The sequence below is a fragment of the Geotrypetes seraphini genome, chromosome 12 (genome assembly GCF_902459505.1).
Source record: "Geotrypetes seraphini chromosome 12, aGeoSer1.1, whole genome shotgun sequence".
Classification (NCBI taxonomy): domain Eukaryota; kingdom Metazoa; phylum Chordata; class Amphibia; order Gymnophiona; family Dermophiidae; genus Geotrypetes; species Geotrypetes seraphini.
Window position 1 is genome coordinate 81,688,151 of NC_047095.1, and position 20,037 is coordinate 81,708,187.

Sequence of the window (20,037 nt, forward strand, 5' to 3'; positions counted from 1 at the left end):
CCCCTCCGGTTCCTAAATGCAGACTCTTGGCAGCATAGTGCATACTAGTCTGCTGTATCAGGGATGAACTCTTGGCTGCCAAGGGAGCACCCATGACAGCCCCTTTTTGTTTAGTATGGGGCATTCAAGACTGAGGAAACAAACATTTTGATTCAGATTTCTTATATTAGATGCTATAGTGGCTTTTTTGAATGGTGTTAGTTTAGATTATCTGATTACTTTACATATTTTATAGATTATCTTCCCTTTATCTATTTTGGCAGTCATTTTAAAAAGCACGTCATTCCATCCCTAAGGGCAAACCCCTGTGATCACAGATCATAAAGGTTGTTCCAGAAGTTACAAAAACAGGGTTGTTGAAGATGACATACAGGAAGCAGGAGAAGAAGCAAGGTGCTGGAGCTCTTCATTCTTTAGAGAGCTTTCTTTAGCATAATGCAAGTGCTACGGTGAATATTAGCAGTAAACTGGAGAGACTGGGATCAGACTAGCTTAGGAATGAGGTTCCCTACTATCATAGTATGCGCAAAACTCACCCATCTGGAGACAGTGTCCCCAGAAGAAGCTATGGGCTGTGTTTGCCAGATGCAGGGATAGAGAAGGTAATGTCTTCTCTGTTCCCACTAAGAAAGTAGGGTACTCACGCTCAATAAATCTGAAAGCATGAAGGAGCCTCTGGAGGAATCCAACCATCCAACTAGGGTCTGGAGGTAATTATCTCAAGTCCCAATGATAAAGAGTCCATCCTGGAAAAAAGTACTGCCACCAAGGTGCTATCTAAAATTATTTGTATGATAGGTTGAGAACCTAATGGAAACCCACTGAAGGCCTTGCACAAACTTACTCAAGATGCATAAGAATCCGAGAATTTGGATTTTCTTCTTTCTTTGTAGTCAGACAATGTATTTTGGAAATTTGGATATTGTGCAATTCTCCAGATGGTTTCCTGTATTTTTCTCTCCGCTCTGGGGTTGTTTTTTTTGTTACTATTTTTGACTTCAGCAAAGTGTGTTTTTGATTTGAAATAACATTCAGTGTATGAAAAATCTTATTAAAGAGACTGTTTGAAAGATCCCTTAAGCTTTACAGCTTTAACTGTCCCCATCCCGGAATCTGTGTTCCAGGCAAGGTGGTTCATTTTCCAATTCTGAAGGTAGGCCCTACCTTTTCAAGAAATATCCAGTGAAAATGGAGCTATGATAATATTAGAATTTACAAAGGTTATCATTTCATTAGACTTTTCCATCCTATTTTCACAATAGGCTGTCCAAACTTAATATATACAGTATTTGACATTGTAATTCAGTTTTAACAACCATCAAATATTCTAGCATAGCAAAGGCTTGACATAAAGCATCTGTTGAAAAACTTGTAAATTCAGTGTCTTTCAAATCCTTATTCTTACTAATTACTGCCACAATTCTCTTTAAAGGAAACTTCAGGAGTACACATGAATAGAAAACATATCACATTATAATGATCAAACACTTTGAAAAAGAAGAGATAGGAGATATTAGCTTTCTCACCCATTATCAGAGACAGAGTTCTTCAACTGTAAGGTGCCACTGTTTCATCACCTCTGACTACCTCCTCCTCCCCTTTGAAAAGGTAATTTTAGAACAGATTGACTAGGTAAAAAGACCATTTAGGCCTCTATCTACAGGCCCTTCTAAGAAGACTACAGAAATTGATGGCAATATGTTCCTGCATATATTTACACCTGCTGAGAAGAAGGTGTAAATGTATGTGTGTGAAGTATTTCAGAACTCCACTCATTCTCTGTCCAAACTAGGCCCCAAACACACTTATGAGTTGATCTTGCAATTGTGCATGCCTTCTGGTCACTGCCCGCACTTTTATGCAACACATATTGTGGGATATGGAAGTAAGGAGGACAGATTGAGACATCTGGGTTTTATTTCCATTGAAAGCAATGTAAAAACTAGATTCTCAATCTGTCCTCCTTTTTCTGGAGCCATATAGTAACCCTATACCAGAAGCAACTGCTTGCTGCAACTCCTAAATGTTGTCCAGGTCTCCAGCTGCAGCCATCTGAAGAAGAGAAATAATATTTTTACATAATCCTAAATTTCAGGTGCAATAACAGTCAAAGGTAAGCCACAAGATGTCATCAGCTGATTCTAGATGATATCTTGTCAGCTTTTTATTTGTTTGTTTGGATTTAGCTCATGCCTTTGCATTGACAGCTCAAAGTGTAATGTAATGTAATGTAATTTTATTTCTTATATACCGCTAAACTCCGTTAGGATTCTAAGCGGTTTACAGAAAACAGACAATAGTGTGTATTAAAATTATAAGTAATATAGGTTTACAGAGAAATATAAATTAAAGGATACAATAAAAATAAGATAAATAAATAAAGAATAGGTACTTAGAAATTCCCTTACTGTCCCGAAGGCTCACAATCTAACTGAAGTACCTGGAAAAATAACAATTAGTTGAGTAATAAAAGTAAGAAATAGAAATAGAAGAAAAAATAAGAAAATAAACATTCTAACAAGACTACATTGATCTAAGGACTTTGAAAGGTAGAAAAGAAGAGAGATAGGAATAGCTGCAGAAAGGAGGAACCGTTGAGCAATAGAATTTTGGAGAAATTTAAATGTTAAAAATAAAACAATTCTAACTAATGAAGATACTGTACTGGTCTCTACACACACGATCAGCTGATCGTTTAGCTGATCGTGTGTGTAGAGACCAAAACGGTGTTTTTATTAGTTAAAATTCATAACACTTGGATGAGGTCTTTCATTCATTGTAGGCTACACCGCTCAAGTAACTGAACACTTTGAATAAGGCTCCTGAGGCAGGCCAAATTGGCCGAAACACCTCCGTATCGAGCCATCGCGCAGACTTTCATAATTGTTGAATAAATTGCACACCAACATTACTTCATATTTCCACTGTGGTTTGTTTGTTTCTGCTTGGATTGTGGAGATATTTCTCCTGGTTTATCTGTCCACAATATTAGAGGCAGAAGCCTTCAAATGATATGGATATCCGTAAACTGAGCTATGGATCAGTAGTAGTTTCAGGTATAAATACTGTATATCACTAATAATAAAACCCTAAGCGCGCATGCGTACTCCTACCTGCGTGATCTGTGATCCGTAGCATCCGTGGCTGGCAGAGAAATTGTAAAGCGTGTAGCGAATGCACACGTTCAGAGTGTGCGCACGTTCAGCGCGTGCGCGCATTCGGACAGGGGGCCAGGGAGAGCGATTGAAAGAAAAAAAACAACCCAAAACAGACAGGACATTGACAGACTGACAGAAATAGAGACACACACACTGAAAGACAGGTAGTTGGGAGTGAAAGACACACACAGGACAGGGGGCCAGGGAGAGAGATTGAAAGAAAAAAAAAAAAAAACCAGACAGCAGCCAAGGAGACAAACAGCAAAAAAAAAAGACAGACAGACCTACAGTGGCCAAGGAGAGAGAGAGACAGAAAGAAAGAAAGACATACAGAAAGCGGTCAAGGAGAGAGAAAGAAAGAAAGACAGACACACACATCTATTCTAGCACACGTTAATGCAACGGGCTTAAAGACAAGTATGTTATAATCATAGAAACATAGAAAATGATGGCAGAAAAGGCCATAGCCCATCAAGTCTGCCCACTCTATTAACACTCCCTAACTACCCTCCTAGAGATCACACTCAGGTGGCGATACCTTTACACTGCCCTCGTAGAGATCCGACGTGGGCAGTATAAAGGTATATGTTATAATCAGGTGCTTGATTTCTAGGTTCACTGTGCATAAGTCTCCATGATTAGCTGTAGTTCAAAGAGATACCTACCTCTCTAGGGGCTTGGACATCAATGAATTCCTGATAGATCCTGTGGGCCTTAGCAGGCAGTTTTGCAGCCGAACGAGTTTTCTTGAACTCTTCACAGGCCATCCAGAACTCAAGATTTTCCTCACTAAATTCAGTCTTCAAAAAAGCCTGAAATGCAGACAGCCCATCTGTAGATTTTAAAAAAAACTATTTTAGTAAGGGAAAGAAGGAAGAAAAGCCGTTGACAGCAAGATTTTTAAGTTGAATTAGAGCTGCTGAGCAGACCATAAGAATCCTCTAGGCAGTTTTTTTATTTTTTTTAAATCTTTATTCATTTTTAAACTTATAATAAGTGTGATAACATATCCATACAAATAACCATAAATATATCACTTAATAATCAACAATGATACATATAATATTCTATCTCCCCCCCTCCCCACCCTTATCTATCATATAATCAATGCTTATACAACATGTAACAATAAAAATACCCTCCCTCCCATCCCATAATTGAACTTGTAAATTTAAAGGAAACAAGATTTTTCTAATCATTACAATACTTTGTTAATGGCTCCCAAATATCTTGAAATTTCCTGAAACAACCCTGCTGTATTGCAATAAGTCTCTCCATTTTATAAATATGACATAAGGAGTTCCACCAAAAATTATAATTTAATCTATTCCAATTTTTCCAATTATATGCAATTTGTTGAATGGCAACCCCAGTCATTATAAGTAATAATTTGTTATTATTTGTAGATATCTGACTTTTTGCTCTCATTGCCATACCAAACAGCCCAGTATCATATCACAGGGTTATCTAATAAACAGTTAATTTGGTCCCAAATTGATTTTCAAAAATTCATAATGAATGGACAATAGAATAATAAATGATCTAAAGTCCCTGCTTCCAGATGACAGTGCCAACCTTCATTAGACTTAGAGCTATCCAATTTTTGTAAATGAACAGGGGTCCATAAAGCTCTATGTAACAGAAAAAAACCAAGTTTGTCTCATGGATGCCGACACTGTACATCTCATCCTCCAAGACCAAATTCGTGGCCATTGAGACGCATTAATTTGATGCTTAATCTCAATGCTCCAAATGTCTCTCAGACCTGTATTTGGTTTTTTCTTAATAAGTCCAGTTAATAATTTATACCACTGAGCGGCCTGGTGACCCAAGAAGTCTGTCTGAAAACATAGGAACTCCAGACTATATTGATTATTAAGGTTTTTCCAGTCAGGGAACCCTGCTGCTACTTTACAGAAAGGTTCAGATTTTTTTTTTACATTACATTACTGATTTCTATTCCGCCTGTTCTAGTATATAAGTCAGCAGTGATGGATGAATATTCACCACTACCAAAAAGCCAGCCTTCAGTAAAGAATATTTTCTGGATGGTTTGTATTTTTTTATTAGATTTAACCCCCTCCCCCCCCCCCCCCCCCCACACACACACACTTTTATGAAGCCGCGTTAGTATTTTTTATCGCTGGCCATGGCCATGGCCATGTTTATCATGCTATGCTATATATGATTGTCTTAGGACAATAGGTTTAAACAATATTTTCTTACAAGGTGCTGTTAATTATTCACCCAAGGTGATGTTGTGGATCACCCTTAATACCTTGTAACTAAGGTGTACCAATCAATTTTTCATGGCCCTCAGAGATGCCACCCAGGGATCAATACGATCATATCCCTCGGCTTTACACACCCAATCGTCATCGGGTCAATATCTAATGTGAAAGTGATGTATAGATTTTAACGTTTCTTTTTTTCTTTTTCTTATTTTCTTGTGTATAATAAACTCTTATTACTAATTTTAAAACAATAAATATGACTATGAGTTTAAGGTAGATACTTAGCTTCACCGGGATGGTAAGTAGCAGTTGGTAAGGGATACATAAGCCAACATGTTTCACCCCTAAAAAGGGGGTTTCTTCAGGGCTACTATCCCTGTAAACAAGAAACCTTGTTTAAATATGGAAAACGCTAAGCATAACATATAAAATATATATACCATTCACACCATAAATGTATATGTTCATACCTTTTATGCTAGTTATACACGGCTGGCCACCCGATCTAAGTTTTTTTCAAGATGGCCGCGGCGTGCTCAAAAATGGCTTTAAATATCCCAAAACCCGGAAGTGAGGTGGGAAGGGGGAGGGACAAGACCCAACCTCTACTCACACCCACTTTGGGGGAGGGGAAAGGTAAATGATTTTTTTCTTTTTTTCTTTTTTTCTTCTCCTATCCTCCCATCATATTGGTATAGGGAAAGACATTTGTACTCCCAGCGAAAAATCATAAAAGGGATGACCACTCTAATTCAAGGTTTAACCCTTGAGGGATAACTGATTTTAAGCGGTATATCCATTGTTGTTCCAAATAGTTTAACTTAGCCTCCAAATTCCCCTGTGTCCCTTCTGTCTTTAGAGTGTCAATGACACGCCATCTAATCTGATCTATTTGATGTTGTTTTAACAGCCAGTGTTGAACTAAGGGTGCGGATAAGTCACTATTCTGGATTTATGCTCATTGAGCCTCAAGTGAATCGCACGTTTGGTGCGACCCACATATACCAGAGGGCAAGGGCATACAATAACATATATAACCCAAGCCGATTTGCATGTTGTGTACGTTCTAGCTTGAATGACTCTTCCAGTATATGGGTCCTTCCAAACATTACCCCCTATGGTCTTGTCACACCATTGGCAATGGGAACAGGGAGCATGCAGGCCTAATGGTACATGGACTGGTCTGCGACGTTTCAATAGTTGGCCAATAGTAATACCCTTGGTATATGTAATAAGGGGAAAGTCGACCAAACCCCTAAGATTCTTTAAAATGTGCCAATGTTCCCTGATAGATCTCACCATAATATTAACAACTACAGAATATGGTAATACGCAGACCAGTTCAACCTCCTCCCGAGCAGAACGGGACCCCCTATCTGAATCTTGAAGAAGGAGGTCCCGATGGGCAAAACGAGCCCTTACATATGCTTGGTGGATACATTTTTCTGGGTAGCCCCGAAGACGAAAGCGTTGGCTAATATCTTTAGCCACCCTCTGGAACTCACTTAAATCTGAACATACTCTTCTGGCCCTTAGAAATTGGCTAATAGGGAGACTGGTCTTAAGTCTGTGGGGATGGAAGCTTCCAAAATGTAATAAAGTGTTTCTAGCCACTGGTTTTCTATACAGGGTGGTTTCAAAAGTAGTACCCACCCTATGTATTGTAATGTCCAGAAATTCAATTTGTGACCAATTATACGTTGCAGTAAATTTTAAATTGGGGTCCACCGTATTGATCCACTGAATAAAATTAATCAATTCAGTCTCCGATCCAGTCCAAAGGAAGAAAATATCATCCAAGAACCTAAGCCACAATTTTATATGAGTGTTATAAAAACTAGATGGATAAATGTTTTGTTCTTCAAACCGGCCCACATACAAAGTGGCCACCGATGGGGCAAAAGTAGCCCCCATCGCGACCCCATGAACTTGTCTGTAGTGGGTCTGCTCATATAAAAAATAGTTTTTTTCTATGACCCATTTCGCCAAAGGCATGAGGAACTCCGTGGTGATTCGTTGCGGTCCTTGTCTAGTGTCCAGAGTCTCTTTTATGATGTCAGTAGCCCCCTCCTGGGGGATCTTCGTATATAGGGACACTATATCCAAGGTCACCATACAACATCCTGAAGGAGGATAGGCTACCTCTCCAAGTCTTCTAAGAAAATGGGCAGTCTTTCAAATAAGATCTTACCAACACTGCTGCTTGTCTCAAAAAAACGTCCAAAAACTTGGAGAGGGGTTCTAATATACTGTCCCTTGTGTTGACAATGGGCCTCCCCGGAGGATTTTGGAGGTCTTTATGTATCTTTGGCACAAAATGGATATTGGCGTCTTGGGAAATTTCTCAAGCAAAAATTTATATTCATTTTTAGTAATACGTTCATCCTCATATGCCTTGGTAACATAATCAAAAATTTCCTTTGCCAACTCATCCCCTGGATCACTGGTCATGGGGCTATATGAAGTTGTATCTCCCAATTGTTTCATCGCCTCTATATTATAACACCCGCGATCCTGGATAACTATAGCCCCCTCCTTGTCTGCTTGGTGGATAATAATATCATCCCTATCCGCCAATTCTTGTAATGCTAGATATTGAGAATACTTCAAATTGTATCTAAGGGAATTGGGATTATATCTTTGCTCATAATTGGTGATATCATTTAACACCAGGTCTCGAAATGTGGGTATTGTTGGATCTACCGGGGGGGGGAGGGACCCAAGTGGATTTAACTCTGCATATGGATTGATCTTCTGATGATGAACTTTGCACTTCCCCCGAATCGTTTTGAAAAAATAGTTTTATTTGAATCTTACGGATGAACCTATAAAAAGCAATCTTTAACCTGAAAAAATCTGGTTTTTCCTTCACAACAAACCCCAGACCTAGCTGTAGCACTTGGTGTTGAGTATACGTTAGAGAATGGGAAGAAATATTTACTACCAGAGATGTCATTTGGGTCTCACTGCTACCCCTGTCTTGTTGGATCCCCGACCCCGGGTCCTGGGGCGCAAGTTTTTTGGAGCTGTCTCTCCGGTCGATCTTGTTCGAGGGGTATCTGTGGATTCACCACTAGTTCCTTCCGATTCATCAGACGTGGCCTCAAATGCTACCCTTTTCTTTACGATCTGCCCTGTAGTCTTTTTATTCCAAGAGTAGACCCTCCCCATCTGGTAGTCCTTCTCATCTCTCCGAAGTTTCTTTATTTTCGTCTGTCTTATGGATTCTCTAACCTTGTCCATCGATTCTTCCAGTTCTTTTTTCTTTTTGTCAAATTCCTCCATGGATGATTTTTGTTGTAAATCCTGTTGGATATCCACCAATTTTACTTTAAGGTCTTGCTCAATTTCAGTTGTACTTTCCACCAGCAGGATCATAAGGTCTCGTGAGCAGCGATTTAATATCCCTGTCCACTTGTCCATGAAGGACTTGTTAGATGACATAATCTTGGGTTCCTTTATCACCCGTAAACCTCTGGGTATCATGGACTTTTTCAAATATTCCACAAGTGTACTACTATGCAATTCAGCCCTGATCAGGCGTTTGGCTGTTGCTTCCCATTCCGTCCATGATGTTTCGCTAGGAGCATCCTCCCCTCCATCTAGGAGTGCGGGTCTAGACAAAATAGACTTGAATTGTTCGTCTGAGTACCCCATGAATTCTATTTCTTCCTCCATAACCAACGAACTTAATGAATTTGGAGGCTAAGTTAAACTATTTGGAACAACAATGGATATACCGCTTAAAATCAGTTATCCCTCAAGGGTTAAACCTTGAATTAGAGTGGTCATCCCTTTTATGATTTTTCGCTGGGAGTACAAATGTCTTTCCCTATACCAATATGATGGGAGGATAGGAGAAGAAAAAAAGAAAAAATCATTTACCTTTCCCCTCCCCCAAAGTGGGTGTGAGTAGAGGTTGGGTCTTGTCCCTCCCCCTTCCCACCTCACTTCCGGGTTTTGGGATATTTAAAGCCATTTTTGAGCACGCCGCGGCCATCTTGAAAAAAACTTAGATCGGGTGGCCAGCCGTGTATAACTAGCATAAAAGGTATGAACATATACATTTCTGGTGTGAATGGTATATATATTTTATATGTTATGCTTAGCGTTTTCCATATTTAAACAAGGTTTCTTGTTTACAGGGATAGTAGCCCTGAAGAAACCCCCTTTTTAGGGGTGAAACATGTTGGCTTATGTATCCCTTACCAACTGCTACTTACCATCCCGGTGAAACTAAGTATCTACCTTAAACTCATAGTCATATTTATTGTTTTAAAATTAGTAATAAGAGTTTATTATACACAAGAAAATAAGAAAAAGAAAAAAAGAAACGTTAAAATCTATACATCACTTTCACATTAGATATTGACCCGATGACGATTGGGTGTATAAAAGCCGAGGGATATGATCGTATTGATCCCTGGGTGGCATCTCTGAGGGCCATGAAAAATTGATTGGTACACCTTAGTTACAAGGTATTAAGGGTGATCCACAACATCACCTTGGGTGAATATATGATTGTCTGCCATGCTAAGCTGCCATCCTGTTTTTGTCATGCAATGCTCGTCAATGCTCCCGCGGACCAGGAGGCAGAGGGAGGAAGGAATCCGGGCGAAGGCAGAGGCAGAGGGGTAGCGGCGAGAGCAAGCTCCGCCCACCCCAGCGCGTCAGAGGTCGTCTTAGCGCCCGGGCTCCCCCTTAAAAGGAAGGGAGCCGGGGCACGAGGCAGAACTCTGTGGGCACTTGTTTTTTTCTTTTTTGTTTAGCTGTAGCTTTTCTTCGCAGAGCGGACCAGGAGGTAGAGGGAGGAAGGAATCCGGGCGAAGGCAGAGGCAGAGGGGTAGTGGCGAGAGCAAGCTCCGCCCACCCCAGCGCGTCAGAGGTCGTCTCAGCGCCCGGGCTCCCCCTTAAAAGGAAGGGAGCCAACGGCTCGCGGCAAAGGCGAGCGGCAAAGGTGCTCGCCTTAGTGAGAGCGCCTTTGCGAAGGAGCCTTAGAAGGAGCCCAGGCTGCCAGCAGCAAATCCTAAACTTCTAACTTAAAAAAAATTAAAAATTAAAAAAAAAGTACTTTTTTTTCTGTTCCCATTCTTCTCTTCTCTCTCTATTCTTTCAGCTAGCTGCACGCCAAGCTCACTCACACTCAGCCACCCTTTCAGATACCCTCAGCTCTTACCTTCTTATTCTCTCAGACATGATTAATTCTAATCATGATCTACTCAACAGAAACAGTGATTTAAAGCATAAAGACTTGTTATGGAATTTACGAACATAAGAATAACCAAACTGGGTCAGACCAATGCTCCATCAAGCCCAAACCAGGTCACAAGTACCTATCAGAAACCTAAATAGTAGCAACATTCCATGTCACTAATCCAAGGTAAGCAGTGGCTTCCCCCATGTCTGTCTCAAATATTTTAAAAACCCAGCTATACTAACCGCTATTACCACATCCTCCTTCTATGTGTACCTCTTCCACAGGTACACATAGAAGATCCCCCCCCCCCCTTTTTCAATCTCCTCATCCTCTTCTTTTTCTTCCCTACAGGCCAACCCTACATCAACCCCTCAACTCGTCCTAAAGAACAGATTCCAGGTTCTTCAGGAAGAAGCTGCCGACGAAGTACAGGAGCAGGCCCAGCACGAAGAACTCGAAGAACAGGAGCAGGCCCAACACGCAACCCCATCTGCTGACCAACTTCCCCCCCCCCCACAACGGAAGAAGCGCAGAGTTATAGTCATTGGGGACTCCATGCTGAGGGGCACCGAGGGACCAATCTGCAGACCGGATGCACACTCAAGGGAGGTTTGCTGTCTGCCTGGAGCCAAAATACGGGACGTCACCACCAGCCTGGGTAAACTACTTACACCTCATGACCATTTTCCTATGCTTCTTATCCATATAGGTACGAATGACACTGCCAGGAACACCCCGGAGACCATCACCAGAGACTTCGGAGCCTTGGGAGAGAGGTTGAAGCAGACAAGTGCGCAGGTAGTCTTCTCATCAATCCTCCCAGTTAGAGGCAAGGGAAGAGCCAGAGATGAATGCATCCTGAGAACGAACGAATGGCTACAAGGATGGTGTCGAGATATGAACTTCGGATTCCTGGATCATAGAGAGGCGCTGCAGGGACTACAGGGACCAGACGGACTCCATTTGACCAGCAGAGGTAAGAACATCTTCGGACACCGACTAGCCCGCCTGCTTCACAGGGCTTTAAACTAGGTAAGTTGGGGGAGGGGACCTACTCATATACTGGTGTGGAAAGGAACTATCCTGATGGGACGAGTCGACACTCTGTTTCCGAGGTAAGGACCCAATTTGCAAACAGTTTTCTAGGAGCCACACAGACTCAGTCAGGAATGGCCTTACAGGGACTCAGCAAACACAAAGTGTGGAGGGCCATGTATGTTAATGCACACAGTTTAGGCAATAAAATTCTAGAACTGGAAACAGAAATAAGAGATGCCAACCTGGACGTGGTGGCAATATCCGAGACTTGGTTCACGGACGCACATGGGTGGGATATGGCTATACCGGGGACAATCTACTTCGTCAGGACAGAGAGGGCAGGTTATTATTAGGATTTTAGGATTTTATATACTGCCTATCAAGGTTATCTAAGCGATTTTTACAATCAGGTATTCAAGCATTTTTCCCTATCTGTCCCGGTGGGCTCACAATATATCTAACGTTAGGTGGAGGGGTAGCACTATACATTAAAGAGGACATCAAAACCACCAGGATCACTGATGTCAAGTATACCGGGGAGTCCCTCTGGGTAAACCTGGCAAGAGGTGGCAAAAAATGCCTGTATCTTGGAGTGGTATACAGACCTCCAAGACAACCGGAAGACATGGATGCAGATTTAATTGAAGACATAGAGAATATCACTCTACGGGGCGATACTGTGCTGCTAGGGGACTTCAACATGCCTGATGCAGACTGGAACACATTTTCAGCAACAACCAGCAGCAGCAGGAGGCTTTTGACCTCCATAAAAGGAGTACATCTCAGACAGATGGTAACGGAGCCCACTAGGGCCCAGGCGATCCTAGAACTGGTACTCACCAACGGGGAAAGCGTCTCAGAGGTCTCGATAGGTGATACGCTAGCCTCCAGCGACCATAACATGGTATGGTTCAACCTTGGGAAAGGATCCCCTAAATCAATTACAAAAATAAAGGTGCTCAAATTCCGGGGCACCGACTTCGCACGCATGGGAGATTTCGTTCATCAGACGCTGCAGAACCAAGCAGAAACCGGCAATGTGGAAACTATGTGGTCGTACCTGAAATCATCCATACACGAAGCAACTAATCGCTACATAAAATCAGTAGATAAACGGCAAAGAAACAACAAACCCCAATGGTTCACTGAAGAGATTTCGCACCTCATTAAGGAAAAGAAAAAAGCATTTCTTTCCTACAAACGTACGCAGAGAGGAGAAACTAAAGTAGTATATAAGACCAGATCTGCAGCAGTCAAAACAGCAGTTAGGGAGGCCAAACTTCGAGTGGAAGAAACTCTGGCACAAAACATTAAAAAAGGGGACAAATCCTTCTTTAGGTATATCAATGATAGGAAAAGGAACACAGACGGTATAGTACGCCTTAGACAACTGGACGGAAACTACGCAGTGGCGGATTCAGAAAAAGCAGAACTACTAAATGAATATTTCTGCTCAGTCTTCACCTGCGAAGCACCGGGACACGGACCACAGTTGAAGGTAAAACAAGACGAGGATGACCCATTTCAGAATTTTGAGTTCACACCTGGGGACGTCTACAACGAACTGGCAAGGCTAAAGGTAAACAAGGCCATGGGACCGGACAATTTACACCCAAGGGTGCTCAGAGAATTGAGAGATGTTCTGGTGGAACCGTTGGCAGTACTCTTCAATCTCTCACTAAGTACGGGGAAAGTTCCGTTGGACTGGAAAACAGCCAACGTCGTTCCTCTACATAAAAAGGGTTGTAAGGCTGAGGCTGCGAACTATAGACCGGTAAGCCTCACCTCAATAGTGTGTAAACTCATGGAAACGCTAATTAAGTATAAACTAGATACGATCCTGAACGAGGGAAATCTCCGGGATCCCAGTCAACATGGATTCACCAAGGGTAGATCATGCCAGTCCAATCTTATCAGCTTCTTTAACTGGGTAACAAGAAGACTGGACTCAGGAGAGTCCTTGGACGTCGTGTACCTGGACTTCAGCAAAGCGTTTGACAGCGTCCCACACCGCAGGCTGCTGAACAAGATGAAATCGATGGGATTAGGAGAGACTCTAACTGCATGGGTTAAAGATTGGCTTAGTGGCAGACTTCAGAGGGTGGTGGTTAATGGTACCCTCTCTAAAATGTCGGAGGTGACTAGCGGAGTGCCACAGGGTTCAGTCCTGGGCCCACTCCTCTTCAACATATTCATTGGGGATCTGACTCAAGGGCTTCAAGGCAAGGTAACCTTATTCGCTGATGACGCCAAACTATGCAATATAGTAAACGGCTATAATCTACAAGATGCTATGGAGCAAGACCTGCGTACTTTAGAAAGTTGGTCCTCGATCTGGCAGCTGGGATTCAATGCCAAGAAATGTAAGGTCATGCATCTCGGTAATGGAAATCCTTACAGAACTTACACCCTGAATGGAGAAACTTTAACCAGGACTACGGCAGAACGAGACTTAGGAGTAATCATCAGTGCTGACATGAAAGCAGCCACTCAAGTGGAGAAGGCTTCATCTAAAGCACGGCAGATGATAGGTTGTATCAAGAGAAGCTTCGTCAACAGGAAGCCTGAAGTCATGATGCCATTGTACAGAACCATGGTGAGACCTCATCTGGAATACTGTGTACAATTTTGGAGGCCACATTACCGTAAAGATGTGCTCAGAATTGAATCGGTTCAGCGGATAGCCACCAGGATGGTCTCGGGGCTAAAGGATCTCCCGTACGAAGAAAGACTGAGCAAATTGCAGCTCTACACTCTCGAAGAGCGTAGAGAGAGGGGAGACATGATTGAGACATTTAAGTACATCACAGGACGGGTCGAGGTGGAAGATGATATCTTTCTTCTGAAGGGACCCTCGACCACAAGAGGTCATCCGCTCAAACTCAGGGGAGGGAAGTTTCGTGGTGACGCCAGGAAGTACTTCTTCACAGAGAGAGTGATTGAGCATTGGAACAAGCTTCCAGTGCAGGTGATCGAGGCACGCAGCATCTCAGACTTCAAGAATAAATGGGATACCTATGTGGGATCCCTACGAGGGTCATGCCAAGGGATAGGGTCTCTAGGGTACAGACTTGAAAGAGCGGGTCAGTAGAGTGGCAGTATAATTACAATTATACTTAAGAGGGTCATTAGACTTAATAGGGAGGGTCAATAGTGTAGGCAGACTTGATGGGCTGTAGCCCTTATCTGCCGTCATCTTTCTATGTTTCTATGTTTCTATGTCATGCTGTATCACACTTTACCATGTCTGTCATGTTATATTTTACCATGCTTTGTTATATATGCAAACTTGTAACCCATTCTGAGCTCTCCTGGGAGGATGGGATATAAAACCAAATAAATAAATAAAAGCTCCGACGCTTATAGAATTCCTATGAGCGTCGGAACTTTTACCGACATGGCCAGCGATAAAAAAAATGCTTATGCCACTTCATGAAACTGGGTGTATCACTGCAGCTGCAGGCGACAGAAGGAAATCAACATGGGGGGGTAGCCAATTCATGAATACAATTTGTATTGACAGTCAACTTTTTCCTGTCACTGGTTTGTGCATAGCTTTCAGCTTGGGTTTTCAGTGCCAAGATCTATCCCTTTGTGTATCAAGACAATGCCATGACTCCTAATTAGTGCAGCCTTTTTGAACCTGAGTCCCCAGCAACAGAGACAGGCCCATCATGAAGTTGTGGGTTCAAACCCACACTACTCCTTGTGACCCTGGGCAAGTCACTTAGGCCCAAATTTCGTAACCAGGTCCTAAAGTTAGGCAGCTATTTCAGAGGCGCCCAACTAGGTAGGCGCCTATTTAAATTGAAGAACAAGCATCCAAAACTAACACCCACAAAGAAGTGTACCCACCAACAGAACTGGGACGAATAAGTCTTTCTTCTGGGTCTCTTCCACAATAAAGAATTATTTGTCCCAGTTCTGTTGGCGTGTACACTTCTTTGTGGGTGTTATTGACTTTTTGTGTATTTCAATACCTTTCTTTGTGTTGTACTCATCCAAAATTAACATGACACATATAAACAACCTAAAAACATTAAACTTACATAACCCCATAACACATAATTTAAAAGAAAGAAAAAAAAACCTAATCTACAATATATACAAAAATCGCTCTTTACATATCAAATTTAAGGGCTCCTTTTACGAAGACGCGTTAAGCCCTTAACGTGCGGAATAACATGCACTAAATTGCCCTGCGCGCTAGCCGCTACCGCCTCCTTTTGAGCAGGTGGTAGATTTTCAGATAGCGCACGCTCATCCGGTGCGTGCGCTAAAACGCTTAGCGCACCTTCGTAAAAGGAGCCCTAAATGCAGAAATAATAATTACTCCCGTTACAAATTTTGAAATGCATTCTGAAAAAGATAAGCCTTCAGACACTCGAAAAAGTAAGAAAGAAGAGATCTTTCCTTATGATTGATTGGCATTCCTTTCTTTAATATCATAATTAACTATGTAAACTGCATTGACCTGCAGGTCAGCAAATGAAGCACATCAAATGCTAATAATAACCAAGCATAAGAGGCTTTGAATGGAACTAACTACATCGCAACTTAAATCTACATTGTTGTGCAGAGTCATGGCTAAGGTCCAACAATCACATGATCGCAGTCCTTTTTTTCGTGTCACTTTGCCCTTGCAACATTCTCCGTACGACGTCACTGTAGGAGGTCATCACCTCCCTAAACTGTAAGGCTTGCCAAGGAACGTGAGGGCCAGATCGTGATGTCTGCTAGAAAAGCAGTTTCCCAGGCCATGAGGCTGTGAGAATGGCCTTAGTGTCACCCTCTTATAAGACTCGGCCAGAAGCAGCCAGGCAGCGTCTACAGCCCCTTGACCCAATGGCAGAACCAAGGACAGTTTTCACACGCTCTTTCTGTGCGGCTTGCCCAGATATGCTACCAGAGCTACCATAAACTGAGAAAATGCTGCAGAATTTGCGTTCTCTACCTTTCATCTGTTTTGAAAGAATTTAAGCGTTAAGACCCAGGGCTCCTTTTACTAAGCTGTGCTAGTGGTTTCAGCACGCGCTTAGCGTGCACTAAATTGCCGTGCACGCTAGACGCTAATGCCTCCATTGAGCTGGCGTTAGTTTCTCTGCAGCTTAGTAAAAGGAGCCCTCAGATATTAACGGAAAGCACGTGGCATGTGTATGCATACGAATGTGCCCATCTAGTTTTCTTTGCCTATCTGTATCTACAATTATACCACACAGGAGAACAATAGGATATGTTTAGAGATGAGTGTTGTTTTATTTTATTTATTTTTTTTAATAAATGAGAAAATGCATAAAGCTTTTCTAAAAAGAATCCCCTTTATCACTTTCTATTCTTCCAAAGAAGTATTGATCATGCCGAAGTATGCAATGTTCCTTTTGTCTTACTCCTACCGGTGATGTCATCTTCTTTTTGCTCTTCTTCTTTATCTACAAACTTTTCTGCATCATTTGTATCCTCTTTCAAAATTCAATTCTCACTTTCTGCATTTTGCCAAATTTCCAACACTGACTATTGTCGTGCCAGTGGGAGGACTCGCAAGAACTAGTGGCAGCCATTCAGGGAGTATCACAGGGCAGGGTGGGAGATCGAAAAGCTCACTCCTGTGTCCTGGGTGTGCCGCTGGCCACGAGGTCTGAGGCAGCCATCCAGGGAAGGAGGGGCTCAGGGTGGGGTAGGAGCAAGGAAAGCTCACTCTGCCCATACATCACTGGACCACCAGGGATTTGAAAAGGTGAAAAAAGGTACTTGGGGGATAAAAAAATTGTTAGAATCTGCCAGGACAGTATACAGGAAGGATCCCTCCTGTCCCAGCCTACCAGGTCATACAGCAGGTTGGCAGAGGCGGGTGGTCACTGGATGGTCGGGTCGAGTAGTCACTGGATGAAGACCTGAATATAGGACGAGACCCCCATTTTTGGGCCCTTTTTTTGGCCCAAAAATCTCATCCTATATTCGAGTATATACAGTGTGGGGCTCATAATCAAAAGAGAAATACGTCCAAAAACCGGCCTAAGTCGGCACTTGGACGAACATTGTCAAAATACGTCCAAGTGCCGATAATAAAAACAGGTTTTGGATGTATTTCTAAACGACCAAGGCCTTCATAGTGCCGCTGAACGACCAAAGCTAAACGGGGCGTTTCAGGAGGAGTGTCAAGGGCGGGAGTTGGGCGGTACGTGGGCCGGCTTACACTTAGTTGTGCTGCATGTATAACCGAAAGTTATACAGCCCAGGATCGACGGAACTTGGACGTTGTGACTTAAACCATTTAAAACATGGTATAAGTCAGAAAAACCCACCTAAAGTCACCAGATAAGCATACAAACACATAAAACAGACCCCCCACACACTATCCCAGTGATCACCAACCCCCCGCCATAAAAATTTTATTCACAATTTTAAATTTCAGCCTCCAGACCATCATCACCTGACCGCCTAGCATAGGAAAGCATAGTCGTCCAGCCCAGAGGCAGTTTAAGTCATCTTGGGGGTGGGTTAGGGACCCATAGAGAGGAGGACCCTTGCCCATAAGCCCCTGTAATCACTGAATTGATAATGAAACATGTGCACTCCCCTATACACCGCCAAAACCCTTTTCTACTGGCATATAAGTGGCTCCTGCAGCCATAAGGTCTAGGGGATTCTGGAGGTGGTTTGTGGGGCTCACCATGACCTATAAGGGAGCTGTAGTGAGGAGAAGACATGGCATTCTTTTTGTGAAGTTCACAGCAGTGCCCTGTAATGTACCCTACTATTTAGGTGCCATGTCTGGGTGTTCAGTCCATACTTTGCAGACCCCTCCCACGTCAAACAGGGCTTGTTTTAGGCATTTTTGACTTGGATGAAAAGTTGGACGAAAATGTAGTATAAAGATGGACGATTTAGCGACTTGGACAATCAGATCGGCAGGACGTATAGTTAGATGATTTTCGAACCAAAAAAATTTTGGGACGTATTTTTTGAAAATGTGTCCTAGGCTGTTTTTTACTTTGGATGACTTGTGACTTAGACGAAAACGGACTTAGACGTTCCTTTTGATTATGCCCCTCTACATGTATAATTTATCCTGCATATTCATATACAGTAAAATCTTGGATTGCAAGTAACTTGGTTTGCAAGTGTTTTGCAAGACAAGCAAAACATTTTATTAAATTTTAACTTGATATACAAGCAATGTCTTGCAATACAAGTACGTACAGTATACACACATCACAACTGAGCAGATGGTTCTTCTCTCTCTGATGCTGCAAGAGTGTAGTGACTGTTCTAAACTAGTATAGTCTTGCAATACGAGTACATACAGTATACACATATCACAACTGAGCCAATGGTTCTTCTCTCTCTGACGCTGCAAGAGTGCAGTCACTGTTCTAAATGAGGGAGGTCTTGCAATACCATTCTTCCGATATGTGAAAAGAAAGCAGCCGGCGGGGAAGGAGGTGGGACCTCTGGATGAGGGCAACAGGGAGTGGTGAAGGAGGAAAAAGAGGTGGCTGACAGACTAAACATGTTCTTCTCGTCGGTCTTTACAAAAGAAGACACATCTAATGTGCCTGAACCTGAAAAAATCTTCAGGGGAGATCAATAGGGAAAATTATCATGCATGGAGATAAGCCTCGAAGATGTACTCAAGCAGATAGATAGACTAAAAGCTGACAAATCTCTGGGCCCAGACGGAATCCACCGAGAACACTGAAAGAGCTCAGAGACGAAACAGCGGAGTTACTGCAGCAGATTTGCAACCTAACCTTGAAAACAGGGGTAATCCCGGAGGACTGGAGGATAGCGAATGTTACACCTATCTTCAAAAAGGGATCGAGAGGCGACCCAGGAAACTACAGACTGGTAAGCTTAACCTCAGTTCCGAGGAAGATGGCCGAATCATTAATCAAGGAAAATATCAATGAGCATTTAGAAAAAAATAATCTGATGAGAACAAGCCAGCATGGTTTCTGTAAAGGAAGATCATGTCAAACGAACCTACTGCATTTCTTTGAGGGGATAAGTGAGCAATTGGACAAGGGTGACCCCATAGACATCTTATATCTCGATTTCAAAAAAGCCTTCGACAAGGTACCTCATGAGCGCCTACTGAGAAAACTGTGGAGCCACGGGGTGGTAGGGGACGTGCACAGATGGATCAGGAATTGGCTGGCAGACAGGAAACAGAGGGTAGGAGTAAAAGGACACTACTCGGACTGGAAAGGGGTCACAAGTGGGGTCCCACAGGGGTCAGTGTTGGGACCGCTGCTGTTCAATATATTCATAAATGACCTGGAAACAAGGACAAAGTGTGAAGTTATAAAATTCACAGATGACACAAAACTCTCCAGTAGAGTCAGAACTATTGAGGAATGCAAAGAATTACAAGGAGACCTGAACAAACTGAGTGAGTGGGCAAAAAGAT

The 20,037-nt window shown here is 42.5% G+C and overlaps 1 protein-coding gene across 2 annotated transcripts in view; it reads right to left on the reverse strand.

Annotated features, from left to right (window-relative positions):
• Window positions 1-20,037, reverse strand: part of RGS8 (regulator of G protein signaling 8) — a 100,272-nt gene that overhangs the window by 7,163 nt on the left and 73,072 nt on the right. For both annotated transcript variants that reach the window (XM_033916760.1, XM_033916761.1), the window contains exon 4: window positions 3,824-3,990. In XM_033916760.1, coding sequence (XP_033772651.1) covers window positions 3,824-3,990 — 167 coding nt within the window. The remainder of the gene's footprint in view (window positions 1-3,823; window positions 3,991-20,037) is intronic.